General features: G+C 35.4%; 1 protein-coding gene across 1 annotated transcript; it reads left to right on the forward strand.

Moving 5' to 3' along the window:
* Positions 1-3,382: 3,382 nt before the first annotated feature.
* LOC110463492 (carbonic anhydrase 12-like) lies at positions 3,383-11,420 on the forward strand. Its single transcript, XM_021518120.1, has 7 exons — positions 3,383-4,314; positions 5,746-5,898; positions 8,528-8,691; positions 9,114-9,206; positions 10,160-10,232; positions 10,469-10,620; positions 11,151-11,420. The coding sequence occupies exons 1-7, from the start codon at positions 3,525-3,527 to the stop codon at positions 11,268-11,270; spliced, it is 1,545 nt and encodes a 514-aa protein (XP_021373795.1). The 5' UTR covers positions 3,383-3,524; the 3' UTR covers positions 11,271-11,420.
* Positions 11,421-14,695: the final 3,275 nt, after the last annotated feature.

Here is a 14,695-nt window from a genome sequence, read left to right on the forward strand (position 1 = left end):
TAGTTGCTCTACCAAGCCACTATATAAACGTCTCACCAATCTTAGTTCCATTTAGCAAAGTGTTAAAATGTACAGCATATACACTAATATAGTGTGAATTAAAAAGAGACAATGAAGTTATAAATAAAAAAGAGAGCTATAATTATATATGATATTGTAAAAAGTAATGATCTTTTAAATAATGGAGCTCAAACCTTAAATAAATATCACAGGCTGATTTCAAAGGGGGACAACTCACACTATGTATGTAGGTTGATTTCAAAGGGGGACAACTCACACTATATGGTGTATGTAGGTTGATACCAAAGGGGGACAACTTACACTATAGGGTGTGTGCACATGATCAGACCTTAGTGTCCCAGGTGCGAAGCAGCCCACGAAATGACTAATAGTTTTCAGCTAATCGAAGTTCATTTGGTAGGCTGTTCCACACCTGGGAAGCAGCAAAACGGATCTCGTACCATCTTTACCAAGTTATCTTGTCTAAGATTGTAAAACACTTCTTTCCTCTCAACAAGAATCTGTAAAATTGATGGAGAAATATCATTTAAAATTTTAAAAACCTCGGATAGAGGCCATATCTTTCATACGTTTTACATGTAAAAAATCAAGTTTGTGTCTTATTAAAATATCAATGACTGGGAAAACATAATCATTTTCAATAAAACGAAGTGCTCGTTCCTGCACTTTTTCCATTTTCCTAGTATTTGTCAATGTACAAAAGCACCAGGCAAGTGGTCAATAGTTAAAATTTGATAGAATGAATGCCTTAAAAATGGAAATTTTTCCTTTCTTTGTAATATTTTTACCCAGTCTTTTTAAAACAGCAAGTTTCTACAAAGGCGAGATATATGTGCATCAAGTTTAAGAAGAAAGTCAATATGCACACCTTAAAGTTTCACACTGTCTTCACACATAATCTCAAGGCTTTCAATATTAAAAGATTTGATAGAGTTACTAGTTTTTTTGCCAAAACATATAGCCTGGAATTTCTCTGGATTGGCCCTCATACCATTCAAATTAAACCCATTATATAAGAACTTTGCTCTCATTTTCTAAACAATCTTTCAAATATGAATAACTGTCACAAAACTTAGAAAGCATGTTGTCATCTGCGTAATTATATAAAACACATTTGTCTACAAAGGTAAAAATATCATTCATAAAAATATTATAAATTAGAGGTCCTGCAATAGAACCCTATAGAGCCAATTTGCTGGTCTTTGACCCCAGTCTGACCTGCTGTTTTCTGCCACTCAGGTAGCTGCTGATGAAGTCAATAGATGACTTACCCAGTCCATAAGCTTGCAGCTTTCCGAGTATCAGAATATGAAGAATGCAGTCAAATGCCTTGGACAGGTCCATCAGAATGGCTCCAAAATGCATGCATGCTGATGGTTGTCCAAGGCCTGCCTCCGGTCCTCAAAAGCTCGCTAGCAGGACAGACTGGCACCCGTAACCGCTCCTGAAAGCTGCTAAGAAAGGACTAAAAATTGGCTTACAATATTTCCTCAGTTGGTTCTGGACAAGTCTTTCAAAAATATTTGACAAAGAGGGTAAAATACTAACAGGCCTGAAGTAACTCTTTTCCATAGGGTTGTTTTTCTTAAAAATGGGTAAAACTTGTGCATTTTTCAGAACATCAGGGAAATGGGAAACAGTAACACAATGGTTAAAAAGGGATGTTATGACAGATGTAAAAGCTTCTGTACCAGCTTTTAAAATCTTGGCAGAGATACCATCAAAACCTGTTTTTGTTCACAATCAGTGATGAAAACAGTTTCTTAACATCATTCTCTTCTACGTGCTGAAAGCTAAAAACATTGTTTTCATTTGTATCGACAGAACTTTTAATGTTAATAACACTCGGGTGGTCTGTATAATTAGACACGCCCTTTAGATCTTTACCAATATCATCAGCAACTGTAGAAAAAAAATCATTAAAAACATCACACACTTCACTCTGTCTGGATACAATGCATTCTATTTCTTCTAAAATAATTTTCTGTATATTCTATATTCTAAAATGCAGACGTAAAGAGGTGAGTTTTTCTGTCCCTCTTGAACTTGACCAGGGTATTTGACTTCCTAATAGCAGATGGTAAGTTATTCCACAACGTAGCAGAAACCCTCCCAAAGCATCTGTTTCCGGAGGTCACAGTACGAGATTTTAGGACACACAACAAAGATTCTGACTCCGAATGCAGTGATCTTGACGGCTGATACAGGGTAACAAGCTCCTGTAGGTACTGAGGAGCTGTTCCATTCAGTGCCTTGTAACTTGTCATGCAACTAACAACTAACTTAATAAACATCAGTCCGCCTGAAGAAGCTAAAGTAAGCAGAAAGACGTAACAACCAGTCTAATGTTGTCATTCAATTTTTATTTATTATTGTCTACCCTTTGTCTATGAGGACCTGCAATAATCCTAACAACGCTTTAAGTGACATTATACTGGCTACCAGCCCTCAGTTGCATTTCTACTAGCTTATCTCCCTTGTCTATGAGTACCTACTTTATGTGACATTAGACTGGCCACCAGCCCCTAGTTGCATTTCTACTAGATTATCTCCGTTTGAGCCTAATTTTCTCTCTCTGAATAATTCAATACTCTGGAGACGGGTCAGTCTAAACAGACATCTAAATCTTAAGTATATATTTATAAACACTGTTTTGCAACATTTCAAATAAATCTTGAAAAAAGTTAACGAAAAAAATAAACTCGGTCTGCATTTCTGATGTAAATATTACAATACGGAGCGCAATATTCTTTTCAGATTTCTAATAAAGTGAGTAATACAGCAGGTGTATACGATAAATCAACAAGGTAGAGGTACGCCTTTTTTATGTATGGGCTTGGTACCTTTGACAAATGCTTACCATCTGTCAGCATGGTTAGGTAATGCCCATGTCAGCAATTTTATTTATAATTGTGAATTGGTCAATTTCTTTTTGAAAAGCAAACAGCATTTTTTTTATACCCTAGTAAATATTTTAACCACAAGTGTGAAAACTTGAACAACAATGTGGCTTTGTATCCCATACAGATTGGTAAATGTACGAATGTATTTACTAAAAGGAAAGCAAAGAACTCGTCATTTCACCGATCCCATTATTAACATTATGTACGTGGCGACTTATCCTCTGTCCGTTTCAATAGTAAGAATGTGTTTCTGTTTGTCCTTGAATACACCTAATATGCATGACCATCGATTCTGGCACGGTTGACTTTGATTTAAACGGTGTTAGCGGCAGGTGGTCATGTTTCTGTTCTCAGTACACAGAGTAATTGATCATCTAAGTTGTCCACGATTAATAAAGTAATAGTTTATTACCTGGGATTTATCTGCACTGTTTATTTTGACGGATTGTACTTACAAGGCTTACTTGGATCATTTTCAAGAGAATCGCTTTATAATAATACCGTTTGACATCACAAGTGCATGAGTGCAGGCTACAGGGATCAGCGCCCACATACTGGTAGGGGAAGGAGGCTGTTGAACATCGCAGTAAACTGGTCGTCATGGAGAATAGTTGGCTGTTACTGGGACTCTCACTACTTATTTCTAGTGTACACGCTCATGGTTGGGGTAGATCAAATTCACAGGGAGGAGGATGGCACAGTTATGGTAATGGAGGATCACAGGGAAATGCTTGGTCAGGAAAAGATAAATCCGCCGGATATGGAGACGGATCTCGAAGTTGGAATGGAGGTACTAGATCAGAAAATGCATACGGAGTTTCTGATGAATCCACTGGAACCCGGAATGACGCCGGAGGTTGGAACAATGCTCAGCAAGAATCCACCGGAGGCTTGAACAACGAACAACAGGGATCTGCCGGGAGTTGGAGCAACGACCAACAGGGATCTGTCGGAGGCTGGAACAACAATCAAAAGGGTTCAGTCGGAAGCTGGCATAATGCACAACAAGGAACGTGGAATGGAAACGATGGATCCCATGGGACATGGGGAGGAAATCACGTGGTATCGCGGGACGCATTTGTGGCAGACGATGGCTCTCGAGTTAGGACCGAACGGCATTATTACACGGGCACAATCAGCAGCAGCGGCGGGGCGGCCGGATCAGGGGGTCAGACCCAAGGTTCTAACTTGTCTGTCAGAGATTTGTGGAGACAAAAACTAGTTTCAATGCTTCAGAATGGGTTTAGAGGCTTTAGGGATCCATGGAAAACGAGCTTGGAGAGAGGCGGTGTTGACGTCAAGCTAAATCGGAACGAAGAGCCGGCAAACAGTGAAGACAAACATGCAGAGAAGAAACATGATTTTGATTACGACAGGAACAGTTTTTATGGTATGTATACTTAAAACAAATATCGATTTCAAAAACACCAGAGCGTGTAAAACTCTTTGTTAGTAATGATAATCTACTTCAACTCATACAACGATTAAAATTACCTACCTGACAAAAACCTGCTGTATTTGAAACTGATTTGATGTACTAGATGTTAAACGAACCCACACATTACACACATGGAGGCACGTCCTTAACAGACCTTAACGGTTAATTGGACGTTAAACAAAATAAAACCAAAAATTTGAAAAATGTACCCATTTGATGCTGCTTTAAACAAATGACACGAACATATCTGATAATGGAAAGAAGATATTTATCCTCTATTTTTTTACAGTATGACTTGATTAGATCTATTTTGGAATTGATACAATTGGTCAGTAAGGAGAGCTGCCCTTCTTGCCTCAGCCAATTTTGTTTAATCTTCTAGTATATTTTGAGAAAGAGTATCCCAAAACACTCCATTTATCTTCCATATTGAATTCACAATCTGTTGGATTAAGATAAGGACTAAATAAATTAGAAACGTATTTTTTTATGTCAAAGGTACAGTATATTTCCATAATTTTAATATTTTCATATATTGTTCCAGCTACAAATGACTGAATATATAATAAGTCATTACCTTTAAGTGAAATATTCTTCTTAATTGTAGTATGATTTAGTAAAACTACCAGTAAGGTAAATGTACCAAACATGCACACACACTGTACATGTAACAGTCACTTCAAATAGTTAATGCGGATGTACTTATGTCTGCAGAGCATAATTTATTCAACATCATATCGCTCATATTGTTTGAGATTATATTGCGACCGAATTGTAGTCCCCGTTCCACAAGCAAAATGTACTATTGTGTTACTGTTCTCCTGAAGTATAGTAATATATGACAAATTATAAATATATATGTCAAATCATCAGTGTTATAGAAAATGAAATAATGCCAAAAAGTTATGCTGGAAAGTGTTTGAAAATATATCTAAACAAATCACCCGAACAACATTTCTTTGCATCACTTTATTTTTTTGCTTAGAGCTTATCTTCTTTTCCTATCAGATGTCATGAATTGTTGAAAGAATTAATTTAATATGTATCTTCTTGATAATGTGGTGAATGAAAATAATATGAAGTCTCTATATTTGTTCCTCTGCATACTGTATTATGTGGAAAAATATGCCTTTTTACTGAGTTTCAATTTTTTGGTTTTTTGTTGGCTACATCAACAAATATTTCAGCGTTCCTCTGTCAATAGAGGTAGTCTACTCGATTGCCCTGTCGCCCTAAAGCTTAAAGTAGTTTATCCGCCGTTTATATCTACTTCATACGCTATTCCTTCCCATGTTCACCTTCTTTTGGCATGCATACATTTTGATATCAGAGATACTAGTTAACGTACTATAATACAATACAGAAGATCATTACGTTTTTCAGGTCCTGAAAACTGGTCGTATTTCTGGAGCCACTGTACAGGAACTCGTCAGTCGCCGATAGATGTACAGGATTCCCTAGTCACCTACAAGGACTTCTCTATCAAATTCGGCAATCTCCCGGTCTACGGATTCAGGGGGAAGTTCTTTAACAACGGTACAGTTTTTAATGATGTCCATCTAATGGAGTAAAACTTGTTTTGTAATGTTTGTATTTCGCGGTACACTTTTGAGTTTCTATAGAGAAATGACTTGCTATAGAAATGTATACAAGTTAACCTACTAAAGTATTTTTTATTTCTGAAAGATATTATTTGACTGGAAGTTAAACAAATTTATTGGAAAATAAATAAATAATGTTTTAGGTTTCGGGCAAAGTACCGTCATGCAGTGAAAGTGAAAAGCCAATGTTATGAAACGTTTGTAATTGTGGTTCCAAGATGTGCTTTAAAAAATCAAGAAATGAAGGACAAGCTTTTCGTCACAGGTTGAAACATCAGTGTTGTTTATTTCTAGAATCTTCCGATATCTTGAGGGTCTGACAGAGCTGATTATGACGTCATATCTGATAGTTCCCGTTACGTCATCGAATGATTTCTTTCAGCATATCAACTGTCATACCCTAATTCAACAGTAAAAAGGGAGGCAATTCAGTAAGAGGCGAAATATATCAGTCGTCGCATTGTGGAATTTTAGTGATATTGATAAAACTTGTGGTCACAGGGTAAAACACTAGTGGTATTGATATTATTGGGGTAACAGTATAACACCCTAGTGATATTGATATGATTGTGATCGCAGGGTTAAACACTACGATAAAACTTGAGGTCACAGGGTAAAGCACCAGTGATATTGATAAAGCTTGTGGTCACAGGGGAAAACACTAGTGATATTGATAAAACTTGTGGTCACAGGGTAAGGCACTAGTGATATTGATACAACTTGTGGTCACAGGGTAAAACACTAGTGATATTAATGGTAAGGCACTAGTGATATTGATATTATTGTCGTCACACAGTGTTAAACACTAGTTATATTGATATTATTGTCGTCACACAGTGTTAAACACTAGTTATATTGATAGAAATGGCGTAAGAGTGTTAAACACGAGTGATATTGATGAAAATTGTGGTCACAGGATTAAACACTAGTGATATTAATGGTAAGGCACTAGTGATATTGATAAATCTTGTGGTCACAGGGTAAGGCACTAGTGATATTGATCCAACTTGTGGTCACAGGGAAAAACACTAGTGATATTAATGGTAAGGCACTAGTGATATTGATATTATTGTCGTCACAGGGTAACACAATAGTGGTATTGATATTATTGGGGTAACAGTATAACACCCTAGTGATATTGATACAACCTGTGGTCACAGGGTAAAGCACCAGGGATATTGATAAAACTTGGGGTCACAGGGTAAAGCACCAGGGATATTGATAAAACTTGAGGTCACAGGGTAAAACAGTAGTGATATTGATACAACTTGGGGTCACAGGGTAAAGCACCAGTGATATTGATACAACTTGGGGCCACAGGGTAAAACACTATTGATATTGATAAAACTTGTGGTCACAGGGTAAAGCACCAGTGATATTGATACAACTTGTGGTAACAGGGTAAAACACTAGTGATATTGCTAAAACTTGTGGTAACAGGGTAAAACACTAGTGATATTGATATGATTGTGGTAACAGGGTAAAACACTAGTTATATTGATATGATTGTGGTAACAGGGTAACACACTAGTGATATTGATATGATTGTGGTAACAGGGTAACACACTAGTGATATTGATATTATTGTGGTCACAGGGTAAAACACTAGCGATATTGATAAAACTTGTGGTAACAGGGTAAAACACTAGTGACATTGATATTATTGTGGAAACAGGGTAAAACACTAGTGATATTGATATTATTGTGGTAACAGGGTAAAACACTAGTGGTATTGATATTGTTGTCACAGGGTAACACACTAGTGGTATTGATATTATTGTGGTAACAGTGTAACACACTAGTGATATTGATATTATTGTGGTCACATGGTAAAACACTAGTGATATTGATATTATTGTCGTCACACAGTGTTAAACACTAGTTATATTGATAGAAATGGCGTAAGAGGGTTAAACACTAGTGATATTGATGAAAATTGTGGTCACAGGATTAAACACTAGTGATTTTAATAGAATTGACGTAAGAGGGTTTAACATTAATGATATTGATATCATTGTCGTCACAGGGTTTAACTTTAATGATATTGATATCATTGTCGTCACATGGTTAAACACTACTGATATTGATATAATTGTGATCACAGGGTTAAACCCTTGTGATATTAATAGAATTGGCGTAAGAGGGTTTAACATTAATGATATTGATATACTTGTGATCACAGGGTTAAACACTACTGATATTGATATAATTGTGATCACAGGATTAAACACTAGTGATATTGATATGATTGTGATCACAGGGTTAAACACTAGTGATATTAATAGAATTGGCGTAAGAGGGTTTAACATTTATGATATTGATATGATTGTCGTCACAGGGTTAAACACTTGTGATATTGATATGATTGTGATCACAGGGTTAAACACTACTGATATTGATATAATTGTGATCACAAGGTTAAACACTACTGATATTGATATAATTGTGATCAAAGGGTTAAACCCTTGTGATATTGGTATCCTAGTCGTCACAGGGTTAAACAACAGTTATGTGGGTATCCCAGGCATCTCAGGGTTGAGTGATGCTTATAAACTAATCGACAGGTCATGCGCCGACGTTCACCCTCTCCGTTAATGGCAGCACAGTACGCGGTTTACCTACCTCACCTGACGACAAGTTTCAACTAATCCAGTTTCACTTTCACTTTGCCTGTGACAAAGAAGGGGGCTCTGAACACAAACTCAATGGTCACAGAATGGATGCCGAGGTATGAGACAGCGACACAGAGGAGTGATTCGTTTGTATAATTTAAGCTAGATACAGCATGCCAACAATGAATAACGCAACACAATGCAGCTTGTTCGTCCTTCTAGGTCTCATCGGTGATGCTACGGACCAAGGTGGAAATCAAAAATTGTCAAAACTATCATTATATATATGCTCATAAATTTATGTTTAAAAATGCATCCATTTATCTTATGTTATGACATAGTTTTAATTATATAGTAATAATTATACCCTGCTCACAAGCACTAAGCCACACTAAATTGCATATCGTTAGTCAGAAACAGATTAATATGTTTGGACAAATGCAATCAACTGGTCATTTCATATTCTCATCCTTTTTCTGTTTACATTTGGTATCATTTAATTTGTTTTTGAATCGAAATTTTACTGTTGTACTTATAGATGCATATGGTACATTATAATACCAAATACGAGAGTTTCGACAAAGCCATGGGAGAACCAGACGGTTTGGCAGTAGTTGCTGTATTCTTCAAGGTAGGCATTACAATCACAATCAGAATATGACATTTCATGGAAGACACTTTTTCTATACAGCATCATAACAACAAATAGATAAACAAGTATGATAGTTATTCGGATATCGAATGATAGGGTTTACCTGTTATTTGTCTGAGAGTTTTGCACCAAGGAACATAGATATTCCTGTAGCCAGGGGTAAAATCGAAAAGGTTGGATACTTACATCAGTGAGGAACATTCCATATTGGCAAAGAGTTCTAAAATCGTTGCTGAGGTAAGAATATCCGTAGATTAAATTTAGCTTCAATGTCATCTTGAAAACCATTACATTTGCTTTTCTTTTTTGTTTTTGTTTTATTTGCTTTTGTTTTTTTATACTTATTTTTGTTGTTTTATTGTATTGTGCAATAGTGCATTGATATCGTTCAAGATATTACTTTAGATGTAATTTATATCACTCTACTTTTCTTTCATGTTTTAATTAATGCTTTTCAAAATTAAAATTAAAAGTAGACAGTAGTTGTCATAATACGAACATAGTACGAACAAAGACATTGCATCAATGTTAAAACCATCATGATCGGAAACAACCACAGCTGACCATTTTCACTGACTGGTAGGTTTGTTAGAAACCATCGAAGTATGTATAACCTTGTTCTACAATATTACAGACTGGCAAGTATATTTGTGAATGCATGTTTTTGATATCAACGAATACGAATGGAAAAACATTTTTTATGATACAATGTACTAGTTGTTGAAATGATTTTTATACGGCGTTTTATTAGCGAAGTTCGGTTATTTTGATGACTTATTTAACACTGATATTATATTCTCAGGTATAATCTGTTTTAACTTATCACAAGTTCAGTACAGAATAGATGTTATTAAAGAAAGTTGATACTTTTTTCTCTGAAATGTAAATAACGTATCATAGATATGTATTAAATGCTTTTTGTTTACTTACAGGCAATAGAAAAGTCTATGGGCCGATTCGATAGGTTCATAAACGCTAATGAAAAATACTTACTCGATGTATCAGGTAAGGTCAAAATGTTTTTCAATTCATAAGCAGATCTTCCTCCTCATATCCTTTGATTATCTGAATTTCTTAGAATGAAATGTATCTTGAAATTCATTCTTTTATGTTTAGAAAGTGAACGATGTGCTAAATATTCCATCGATACTTGATCGTTGCAGATGAATATCTTACCATGCTATAGACTATATAAGGACTTTTTTGGAATTAAAAATATCATTTTGTTGCCATGTTTGCAGAAACTGGATGTGAAGCGATGTTTGATCCTTTCTTACTTGTTCCAAAAAAGAAGGATGCGTATGCATATGAGGGTTCCCTAACGACGCCAGGCTGCCTAGAAAGCGTCTCATGGATTATCCTTAAAAATCCAGTCTTTATTAACCTAAATACGGTATGTTATGTCCTTTTGTACGTGGAATTATGTTTTGTTACATTGCTCTACGATAGTTTTAGGCCACGAATCTACACGGGTTCTTAGTTCTAACTTTCCTCGATACTCAAGGGGTTAATTGCTGGATAAATGTAGTATGCACTTTGCGATATTTCTACTGTTTCTAACTGCGTATAGATCTCTGTTCTGTTTGTAAAGTGCGGGAGATAGCAAGGATTTTTCGTAAACAATTTTACCGTTACGCCACCGCGAAAGTCGTTTGATGTTCATCAAAGGTTCAAACTAGTCTTCTCATCTCACCTTCAAGGTGGCGCACACTACGCCTTCAATTTTTATATGACATGTTCCAGGGGTGCAGAAAGCTAAAATGAGCGTAACCCCTGGAATATCGAGGATGAGTTTTAACGTTCCAAAGTTCTTAAAAACAGTTATCATCTGTAATGCAGTTTATTGGATGCTTTGTTAAGAACATATATTCGAGACATGTTGCAACAATCTCAATTAACTTTAAATATTGGTTTGCGTTTCAGATGAGAGTGTTCCGAGAAATGCACGATGGACACGGAGATGAAATGATAACAGTCTATGGAAACTGCCGACCAATACAACCACAAGCTAGTCGTCCGGTTTATGCAAACTTTCATCCGTAATCGTGACAAGAGAGGCAAAGCGTAGAAATTTGATTATCCAACGAACCAATCCAAATATTTGAAATAAAAAGGAAATATTAAAGAAACTATCAACTACGAAGACACATATATCTGTGATCTTTAGAACTTGTCTCGGTTATTAATAAAAGATTTTCCAGACTATGAATAGCTGTCAGTTGATAATGAATGATAACAGAAGAAATATTGATTGACAAAATGTGTCGGGAAAGTTCTTTTGACATTATAAACAAGGCTATGAGGTTAGAGAAATAGTGCCAACACACTGTGATTAAGGCTGATTAAAGCTATGGAAACATTTAAACAAAACGTGATGGCGGACTAGGACTCGTCCTTTCTCTGTCAGATGTCAAAGATCAGGTTTTTGATTCCACAAAACAAAGAAAAGCTTGCCCTTTTATCTGATAACAATGCATCAGAATGATAATAAACTAAACCGTGTCGCAAGGAAAGTAAGGGGCCTAAAAGAAGCGAGGATTTCTATTTGGGAGTCTGCTACGTATATACTGTAAGAGTATACATGTATACCTGCCCGGAAAATCAGGGCTGTCTGTTTCATGGGGGTTGAGCTGGGTACCGATCTTGTTACATGTACGCTAGCTACTTAGCCGTGTTAACATTTTATGTATACGGATTCTCCGAATTTGTGATAATACTGGCAGACGTTTCTAAATTTTTATCTTGGCAGAGGTGCTGGCTCTTATGTTGGTCTCCCTCAGAACGGTCGGTTCTGGCTGCGTACAGTCTCATGCCTACTATTTCGGATCATTCCATCAATAAGTTTCATCTTTCCAACTGGTAAACGGCTTTTTTATGTCTTGTCACAGGTATGCAATTTGTCCAAAGACTAACATACATGAAAACACATATCTAGCTTAATAGCTTGAACGCATTTTATCTATTGTCTCTACTGTATAAATATCATCGTTGAAGTCCGTCAAATTTAATTAATGTCGAGTGATAGCGACACTGTTTCTGTATATAGAAACTCTTAACTCGAGTACCCAAAACTCGGCCATGTATGATTATATTGTAGCTCCCCACCCTATGGAAGAAGGGACAATACAAGTATTTAGTACAACAGGTCCATACATGAAGGATCTTATGACAAAACATTTTTTTAAACGCTTGACAAATCTTACCATACGTCGTCAGTTTGTAGGTTCCAGTCTGGAAATAACAAGTCGTCGTAGGCATATTGTTCTTTGTGTCACATTGATGATGTTGATACAAAAAAACTCAAATTCAGTATTTTGAAATGTTTTATTATCCACCCTTTTTATCGGGAGGAAAGTTATTTAGCATGCATTTGAAATGCTGCAAATAATTTATTTGTGTTGTACAATATATCGAAAAATATGTTTATGTATGTTTTATTCGCATTGGCTTGTATTCGCAAATACAATGAGACTATTTCAATGGTAATTGTCATTATACAATAACTATTCGCTGCAGATTTTTCAAAAGAGTCTCCTCGCAAATTAATGTAAACGGAATATATGGCAAATACAAAATGATGTACAGTACACATTTCAAAATTGATTTTAGCTAAGAAATGTAATCTCTGACATTTGTAGGATTAAATGCCGTTTAGAAGATTTTGCATTTGTAAATATATGTCAACTTTATAATACGTCTGATATCAACACATATTCCCTTCACCGATTGATGGTTTTAAGCAAAAATACACTGCATGTTAGTTATTCACCTCAATTTAAAATACCATAGTTATTATAAATAAATCATATACTGTAGACGTACTTATTTTTGTGGACTCAAATAAGCGTATTATCGAATGTTAATAGATAAGCGCATTGAAAAATTGGCGCACTTACAATATCTGCAGTAAAAAAACTTTTTCAGAAACCTTAATTAGTGCAATCATAATTTAGCGCAATATTTATAGTGCAAAAAGTGCTAAAATTAGTATACAGCGAAAATGAGTTCGTTTACAGTAGTACACTAATGTTGTCGACAACAACAGTTAACTGTCTCAGAATCAAGTTCTACCATCCAAAGGTTTATAGTCTGATAAACAAACTCTCTCGATCAACAGTTAACTGTTCCAGAATCAAGTTCTACCATCCAAAGGTTTGCAGTCTGATACACAAACTCTCACCCATCAACAGTTAACTGTTCCAGAATCAAGTTCTACCATCCAAAGGTTTGCAGTCTGATAACAAACTCTACCCATCAACAGTTAACTGTTCCAGAATCAAGTTCTACCATCCAAAGGTTTGCAGTCTGATACACAAACTCTCACCCATCAACAGTTAACTGTCTCAGTATCAAGTTCTACCATCCACAGGTTTATAGTCTGATAAACAAACTCTCACCCATCAACAGTTTACTGTCCAAGAATCAAGTTCTTCATGGTATTTATATAGTTAATGAGCACATAAGATGAATGACGTCAGATGAAAGTGTTGAATGTATCAGTACAAGCGAACTAAACGATGTCAAAGTAGGGTTTAACGTATCAACACCAGAAGTTAATAATACCATTATATGAAATGAAGCATTTTACAAAGAGAACAGAGTCTGTTAATGACGTCAGAGGAAGGTGTGACATGTAGAAACAAGCATGACGTCATGGGCAGATTAACTTGATGAAAGTAGAGCAGAATCTTGTAATGACGTCAGAAGAAGGTTTGTCATTTAAAGATAAGCAAAGAATTTGTTATTATGTCAGAGGATGTTAATGTAGAAATAAGTACAGAATCCGGTAATGACTACAGAAGTATATGTTACAAGTTATAATTACTGATATGTCTTTAAAACAAATGTATTAAAACATATATCGATACTAATGAGACAGCTATAACAATTTATTATTTCTAAAATTACTGTAAAATAATTGCTTTTGGATTTCAGTAACTATTGTACATATAACAAGAATAAAAAGGTTCAACCAAATAAATTAGAAAACTTAACAATAATTAACAATAATAGTGCTGAATGTATCTATAACAAGGGTAGAACGTGTTATAAACACATACGTCGGATAGTGATTGAAGTATCTTTGATATATTACACTGATTATATTCTATTTGACCTAGATTGACACCGTGATACAAAATGCTAAATGTATAAAGGACTAAGATTCGGTTTAAAAAGGTGAAGGTCACAAAAAGGATTTTATGGACGAAAGTTATAAAAAAAGAGCACAATTGCTCCTGAATATCACCAATAGAATCAAAATAATTCCATTTATGTCTGAACTTTGACGAAAACTTACTTTAGAGAGTGCTAGTCTAAAACACTTTCGCAAAGATTGATATTACAATTGCTTTAGGGGAAAGAAAATTTATAGAATTCATCATATATTTATATTGAAAAAAGTAATCGCTTTTAGGATAAAAACGTGACCTTCAATAACGTGTAAGGAATATATTAACGAATATGAA

This window comes from Mizuhopecten yessoensis, unplaced genomic scaffold, assembly GCF_002113885.1.
Source record: "Mizuhopecten yessoensis strain PY_sf001 unplaced genomic scaffold, ASM211388v2 scaffold10911, whole genome shotgun sequence".
Lineage (NCBI taxonomy): Eukaryota > Metazoa > Mollusca > Bivalvia > Pectinida > Pectinidae > Mizuhopecten > Mizuhopecten yessoensis.